At 31.8% G+C, this 8580-nt stretch overlaps 1 protein-coding gene across 1 annotated transcript; it reads left to right on the top strand.

The window, feature by feature from the left end:
* The first annotated feature begins 2335 nt into the window (after window positions 1-2335).
* On the top strand, window positions 2336-4663 carry LOC139871773 (remorin 4.2-like). The gene is made up of 2 exons (XM_071859503.1): window positions 2336-3037; window positions 4257-4663. Exons 1-2 carry the CDS (start codon window positions 2462-2464, stop codon window positions 4446-4448), a joined length of 768 nt encoding a protein of 255 aa, XP_071715604.1. The 5' UTR covers window positions 2336-2461; the 3' UTR covers window positions 4449-4663.
* The last annotated feature ends 3917 nt before the right edge of the window (window positions 4664-8580 follow it).

Raw genomic sequence — 8580 nt, 5'->3', positions numbered from 1 at the left:
TATTTGATAGCAACGAAGTTTGAGTAGAGTTGTACAACATCTTGCTAAAGATTAACCCGAACTTTCTAAAATTGGAAAATTACTATAAGTGGAAACTTTCCATAAATAGTAACCTTCCGAAAATGGAAATTCTTTAGTGAACCATTACTATCAATATAGTACTATATACTATTGTCTGTTAGGCAATGTCTGATCATACGTTCTATCTCTAGGTTGAGATCTCGGTCACGTCCTTCCGTTCAATTCTTTCGTGTGCTACTAAGGTGAACTTCATAGCCCCACTTTTTACTGTTTCATAACTGTTTTATAACTTTTGGGGTGAGACACATGCTTGCTTTATAACTGTTTTACGCTTAGACACAAGTACTAAATTGTTAACTATGCTGTCATGCTTTGATTCATGCTAAATCCCTACCGTAATATCGTTAATTGCTACGTTTAAATGCAAACTTAATTATTGTGAGTAGGCCTATTGAGAGTAACGTCTCTAACCATTCGACCGTTGGTCTTTGGTTACATAATAATGATTCCACGACACTGACAGTACAAGGTGTCATAGGGTAAACTTGTTTAGTAGCGATATTACAAAATGCAGCAACACTTTTAGATTGATATTTCTATATCAATCAACTTTAAACTAAATCTTGTGGTCTAAAACTTTGGATATTATTTATAAACCTGTGAATTTCACTCAACCTTTTTGGTTGACACTTTAAGCATGTTTTGTCACAGGTGATGATTAAGCTAGCTGTTTGCAACTTTGTGATGATAGGTTTGATACTTGCATGGAGTCCACATCGCATATTATATTTTAGTTCATAAACATTTATTTTACGTTTTAATAATAATGTAAACATGTATTACTGCTTCCGCTGTTTTATTAACAAAGGTTTTATTTAAAAAGTCTCATTTAGAGTCGTTCTCGCTTATACAACTGTGTTATGATATGATTGGTCACAATTACCCCTGGTCCATTTTGGGGGTGTGACAAAGAGTTTGGTTTGAAATTAGTTGAAATTTTCAGGGTCGTGACAGAATTTGTCCCGGTTAACAAGTTATATTGGTTTATATTAGCACATTCTTTGAAAGTATATAGCCTACAATAGTATTTTTCTAGATATATTATATATGACCTACATCAAAATAAAAATAAAAGTATTTATCTATTTGATAGTCTTAACCCTCTACTTTTATATCACGTACTACTATGTATGTAATTGATCAATATAACAATAAGATCTTCTACAAATCTAATAGCATGGGGTGTTTTATCATTTCACAAATTCTTGATGGTGCAAATATAAATCTAGTAGCGTATACCTTTCTTTTTCTAATATTTCTAATAAAAAATATTTTATCATTTCACAAATTATTGATGGTGCAAATATAAATCTAGTAGCGTATACCTTTCTTTTTCTAATATTTCTAATAAAAAATAAATAAAATACTCCATAATAAAATAATACAAAGAAAAAAAAAGTCATTTTCCAGACATAAATATTTTGACGCGTGACATATCGTGAATGGCAACGTAGGCCACCTCCTCGAGCAAAAATTAATGGACTTGGTATTATTTGTCTAGACGTGAATTGATCAATTTCATTTTGATTACTTTAATTAAAGAGCTGTAACGATATTATAAACATAAACAAAGTCGTATTAAACTATGTTTCTAATTAGCTCAAGATAATCATAATTTTAATATTTATAACCCGAGGGTGTCTATGTGACCTAGTTTTTGTATTTAAATAAGTAGAATTAAATTGATTGGTACACGTTGTATAAACTAGTTTTAAAAGTATGGTGACAAATTAGCGGTATTGAATTGAATCTTTCAATTAAGAAGTTGTGAGTTTAAGTATACAGATTTAGATGTATATATATTCATAAAAAAAATTCATATGAATTTGTGAATTTGCTTGTTTTACAAGTGGTGACACTTTCCCTAGAGATTATAATACAAATTAGAGATCAGATGTATTATACAAATTGATCGACTAATTGTTTGCATTAAAAATTGATCGACTAATTGTTTGCATTAAAAATTTATATTATACAAATTAGAGATCAGATGTATGTGCATCTCAAATGAATTTATCATAAATTTAATAAACTTATCATAAACGAAATATATATTTCTTAAAATGATAAAACACTGCACATTGAGAACACATTTTTTAAGAAAAAAGCTAAAGCACTTGAAATTTGAAAGATGTACATTCACAAGCACCCTTTCACCCTTTATTAAGTAAAAAGTTCACATTATCCATTATCCATCAAGTACTAATAATGTGACCAAAATATTACTATAACAAAAACACTCTTTTTCAAAAGGATGCTAAATATCTACCCTTCACTTAGCCTTTACCCCATGCAAGTTCCACCTTATGTGTGGCTAATATGAGCTAAACATTAATCATAAATCATAATCAAAATTACTCCAATCTCCTAAAACCACACCATGTTTATTCAAACTTCTACAACTGCAACTACAACACGACAACCACCACAAGAAGATGAAGATGATGATGATAACATAAGAGAAATACATGCTCTAACACCACAACCACAACTACAACCTCGTCGTCAAGAAGCTTGGGAACGATCATCAAATCTCTCGGTCGCAAGCACAGAAAGCGAAAATTTCACTACCATAAGTAGGGAATTTAACGCTTTAGTGCTTGCAGGCAACAATATAAATGTTAATGAACACCACGAATCGATTAGTAACTTGGAGCGAATTAGGGAAGAAGAATTTGTTAGAGAAACTAATCCTTTGGCAATTGTGCCGGATACTAATCCAAGAATGGCGTCCCCAACTAGACGAATGAGTTTGATAAGTACAAGTGGGAGTAGTATTAGTGATGGGTCGTCGATGCAACGAGTGAAAAAAGAGGAGGTGGAATCGAAAATATCGGCTTGGCAAAACTCTAAGATTGCTAAAATTAATAATCGATTTAAGAGGGACGATGCGATTATTCAAGGATGGGAGAACGAGCAGGTTCAAAAGTCTACATCATGGATGAAGAAAGTTGAGGTACTTAAAGTGGAGTAATACATAATTTTATACTGATTTTGTAACTTTCAACTTGAAAACACAAAAACTTTACACTTGTCACCAATCTGCTAATTATGCAAATTCTAACTTTACAAACCATCTTTTGTATGATCATCTAATGACTTTTTATGAGTTACAAATACTAAAAGAAAAGTTTATTAAGGGTTTTAATTAAGTTGATGTATGTTAGATTACTGATATACTGATTTTATAATATAGCTTTTTTTTTTTTCTCATTAAATGCGAAACAATTTGATTAATATTATCCCGATGAGGAAATTATAGTTTTGCTAATTGTATTCTTTTTACATAGATTATATATAGGCTTGGGGTACTCCCCTGTTTAGGATCCTCTGTTTTCAGGGTCATGAATTAACTACATAGTTTCTAGTGTTTGCTAATAATATTTACATAATACTAGTCATAGTTTAACTCCTTAACCTAATATTTAAACTCTATTAATTAATCAGGTATAGTAATATCGCCTTCCAAGTTGATGATTCACGTTTAAAGATAATATAGTCGCATATTCATGGATGAATTTGTGATAGTGTGTGAATTGTTTTTATAAAAACTTGATCAAATTAATTACAACGAATATATAAACACTTTTCTTATTGATTTTTGTTTATTGATGTGAGTGCTTATTTATAAAACATTTTAAGTAAAACTATAACATGCTTATGTATAGTTCTAAGTGCTAGGTTTAACATGCATTATCCTTCTACTGTTAATTTTGATTGATTATATTTTTGAAGTGAAGGATTTATATTATTTTATTTTTCCCTTGTTTTAAAAAAGTGATATTGTTATCAATAATATGAATATGAATTTCAAATATGGTAATTCATGTAATTTGTAATTAAGTTGAATGTAATGCCTAATTTGTAATAGTTTAGGCATTACTTTCAAGTTCTATCTGTACAATATTTGAAAAATGGTGTGATGGTATATTCAACCAATGAGAATTAATGAATTAAAATATCTATCAACCAAATTAATATCTATATCTCATCACACTCCTTCACTATTACAAACTATATCACGCCATTACCCCATCACAATTACCACATATACCCCACAAAAATCGCCTATCACACTCATCAGGCCGCCACCATCAAGAATGGTCTAATTACTATGTATATGTTTAAGCACAAAAAAATGTACAAATATCTTGATTAAGTTATGTTTGATATAGCGAAAATTGGAGGAGAAACGAGCAAAAGCAATGGAGAAGATGCAGAACGACGTGGCGAAAGCAAGAAGAAAAGCAGAAGAGAGACGAGCAACGGCAGAAGCCAAAAGAGGAACCAAAGTGGCTAAAGTTATGGATATAGCCAACTTGATGAGGGCTGTTGGTCGAGCTCCTACAAAACGCTCTTTCTTTTAAGCTCATAATTTTATCAGTAATCATAATCTGTAAATATATACGAAAGAGGAAATCAGAGTTTACTAGAGCTTGCATATATGTCTTTGTCTTGAGTTCATGTTATATTGTTTTTTGGACTAAGGGCACCTGTAAGGGCTAGCTAGGGTGCAATCTAAATTAAGTTGTATGCTTTGCAAAAATCTGTGTTTAATCAGTGCATGATGATGATTACCGTATCTAAGTGTGTTACCATCACTAGAAAGCTTGTTCATCATAAACTATTTTCTGAATTGATAGTTGGTTCTCTGGTTTGATGGTTGTACGTGCTAAAAACCCGGGTTGCCAGTGAACTTTTCATTTTTAGCTGTGTATTACTCATAAATCAGAGACTATACATTTAAAAATTAGATCTGTTTTCGGATTGATGATAATAAGATAGGATATTTAAGATCTGATAAGTAGTTAACATCTTGAGAGTACCTCTTCCAGAAGCAATGGACCCTAGAAAAAACTGTATTTTACCTGAAAAAGCCCAAGGGAGATCCCAAAGTTTATGGTTCTATATTTTGACGAGTTATTATCATCCTTATATTTAGAAAGACGATCTTAAAATAACCTAACCCGTATAATTATGCCTCGCAATTAGGTCAGGCTGAGTTGAGTTTGTGTCTAAGTTTGGGTGAAAATGGGTTTGAGTCCAAACGAGCCAACTTTTTTAGACGGGTCAAAGTGAGTCAAACCGTTTTTCTCCTTAATTTTTTTTTAGTCTGTAGATAACATAAAACACTAAGAGTGCTCCCAACCATGAGAGCACTTCCTTATCAGGATTAGCCGCCTCATCAATGCCACATCAGCAGTTCCTCACTAGAACTAACCCAAGACTAAACACTACGACATACTTCCTCAATTTTAAAACTTAAAATTTACATTTTCATTAATTTAAAGTTTAAACTACAATAAAATAAAAAGTACATCTAATTTAAAAATAGACTAAACAAAAAAAAATTACATTAAATTTTAAAATTACATTAAAATTATAAAAAAATTTATTCGTTCTTGATCTTCTTCATATTCGTCAACGACTATTTTTTGGCTATTTGATCCGTCCAACAAAATGCTTCGGAAAGAAATTAAAAAGGGAGAAGTTAAGGGCGATGGCAGGGCGCGAGGCAGGGCGACCCACTGCCATCGGCGCGCTGCTAGGCGATGGGCTGGACGGATGGAAAGAAGCAACTGTTGGAACTTCTCTAATAGATGAAAGATATGGAATATACTACCACTATATGGAATATATTGTTATTAGAACATTTTTAACGCGGCGTCAGAGGGGTCCCGTCAGGCTTGCTGACGCCCTCTGAAGCCCCTAATGCGGCATCAGGCGAAACGCCCCGGGTCGTCAGTCGGATTTTTCACCGAAAAAAATGCGTCAGATGCTGTGATTGGTCCACGTATTTTGATGATTTTTATTTTTGTTTTTTATTTATTTATATTTATATTCTTTTTTATATAAACCCATCAAAACCTATCATTTTTAACACATCAAACTCAATATTTTCTCTCATTTTAACACTTTCATTCAAATGATTTTTGTTTTGTTTTTATTTTTTTTATTTATTTAAATTATTTATATTCTTTTCTATATAAACTTATCATTTTTAACACATCAAACTCAATATTTTCTCTCATTTTAACACTTTCATTCAAATGATTTTTGTTTTGTTTTTGTTTTTTTTATTTATTAAAATTTTTTATATTCTTTTATATATAAACCCATCAAAACTTATTATTTTTAACACATCAAATGGCATCGTATTTACTTAATTTCGAATTCAATTCGGAAGAGAGAAAATATTGAGCGTATTGTTGCACCACGAGCTAGTTTATTATATAATTTAATTTATGTAATGGTTAGATTAAGTATTGTTGAATTATATTAATTTATGTAATTGTTGAATTTTATGAAATATTAACTTGTGATGTTTTTTTTATATTTTATATGCATTTTATTTTATAAAAAATACTTTGTATTAATATTCAATATAGAATAAAAAAAATAATAAAACTGGTGGGATCTACATTCAGGTGACACAGAAATGAGACGTCAGGGTTATTTTGAGTCAGAAAGTGACATCTGCCACGTCACAGGCAGATTGTACTTTTTGTCCAAAAAACGTCACAGTCACAAGCAGGGTTATATATGGTCTTATTGTTTTCTCTTCTTTTTTTCTTCTTTATCTTATCCAATCTATTTCTATTCTCCCCGTAACCTTCTGCAGTTTTTCAAAAGAAATTAGTTGAATCCAGAACAATTAACAACCCTCAAACAATCAATTTGTTCCAATTAGTGGTGCTTAAAGCTAATATCTTTAGAACTCTAGGAAATTGAAACCAAAGTAATGAACAATATTCCCTCAATCAATCAATTTGCGTTAGGACATTGACGGTGGAGTGGTTGTACTCGAGCCTCAAGGAACAAAAATACATTAAAATAACTGCACATCTGAAATAAATTTCATCATATCAAATGTTTGTTTCACAAAACCTAAAAAGAGAAGTAACCGCCAAACCGAGTAAAATCGTTTGTTCCTTTATAGAGAATTCAATTAAAAGTACCATTTTGTATTGCAAGTAGAATGTTAAATTAGCTTATTTTAGGTCTTACTTACAAACATGCTTAGGTTCTTATTTTAGATCTCGGTTACATTAACATACCATGAATATGACAGGTATCATGCTGATTTAGCCCGCTTGCATGATTGGTCTGCTTCAGTGAGCTTTTGCCGAATTTCAGGTTTGACTAGCTTTTATATATCGTTTTTTTTTTTTTTTTTTCGAAAAAACGAGAACTTTATTAAAACAGAAAACGTTTTTGAAAAGAAAACGAATTCAACAGGAAGTACAATAGAGGACCTTGGCGAGGCTCGTACCTAGAAAGAGAACATCTATACCGAGCATCGCCTAACCTAAACCGGAACTAAACTAAACAAAACAAGCGAAAAAGACACGCCATAAAGCATTTTGAAACTATTACAACATGAAATGAATCAAGAAAGCGATAAAGGAGCCAAAAAGAACTCAGATGTCCTTGATAAACACGCCGAATTTAGCCATTTCCGCACCTTGAACCACTCTTTCCTTACACTTATGGTGATTCTTGCATTTAACCGGAGGACGCGGGATATCACTTGAATTAATAAGGTTAACCGTAACCGGTTCACTCTCAGTCATGGTAACCGGTTCACTCTCGGCCATACTCGTCATCAATTCATCAAAGCAGCGTAGGCCTCGTCGGACATATTCAACCCTGAGGACCCGCCAAATCCCGATACCTTTAGACTATTCTTCTTGTCGACCTTACCCGCCAAAAATAAATTTTGAATAGCTTTCCCGTAATCCAAATCTTCTTCATGATCAACGAGCTTAAAAGAACCCGAAGTGGATGTAACATTCTTTCTCGGCCGCAAATTCACATCTTCAAAAATATCGTCTGTTGTTAAGTAGGTCCTAAGCAGAACACTAAAGATGACACCATTACATTGTTCTTTGTTGCCGAATTTTGTTTGCTTTTCAAAAAAAAAAAAAAAAAAAAAAAACAAAACAAATTGTTTTTAGACAAATGGTTGGCACTCAGTTTTTTTCTTTTTAGTTGATGGTGAACTTTTTTCAGAACAAAATTAGTGGTTAGTGATTACATGTAGTAGTCCGTTGTTGAGAGTCTACTCAAGTGCCCATTGAAATAAATCGGGTCAGTTTCGCACGAACAAATTTAGCTTAATGACCACTTTCTTTGTTCTATTGTTCTACAGACTCCAAGGCATTGTCTTGATGTCTTCCGTAACGTAATAAATGTTTTACTCTTTAAAATTATGTTTGTCAGAAATGATCTAAGCTTTCAGGTTATGTCACGTTTTAACTTCACTGTTAATCGTGTATATGTTTGACCATATCAGCTGCAAAGATAAATTTGAAAAAGAAATTGAAGCAGCAGAACATGAGGAGCTGCATTATGTTATATCAATCTGCGTTGTATACTTGTATTACGTGTTTTCCAACGATAGTTTTATACTTGGGTAAAATTCTAAAATATGTAATAAAAAATGATAATTTTAATTATTTTAAAACAAAACTAAACTGAGGTCATTCTTTTATGTCT

This window comes from Rutidosis leptorrhynchoides, chromosome 10 (genome assembly GCF_046630445.1).
Source record: "Rutidosis leptorrhynchoides isolate AG116_Rl617_1_P2 chromosome 10, CSIRO_AGI_Rlap_v1, whole genome shotgun sequence".
In the NCBI taxonomy this organism is placed as follows: Eukaryota; Viridiplantae; Streptophyta; class Magnoliopsida; order Asterales; family Asteraceae; genus Rutidosis; species Rutidosis leptorrhynchoides.
This window is presented reverse-complemented; position numbering and strand designations above follow the sequence as displayed.

Bases quoted from the DNA above. Each gene is read 5' to 3' on its own strand.
- LOC139871773 (XM_071859503.1), top strand. From the start codon at position 2,462: ATGTTTATTCAAACTTCTACAACTGCAACTACAACACGACAACCACCA. The intron at 3,038-4,256 runs GTACTTAAAGTG...TGTTTGATATAG, and splicing joins CATGGATGAAGAAAGTTGAG to CGAAAATTGGAGGAGAAACG.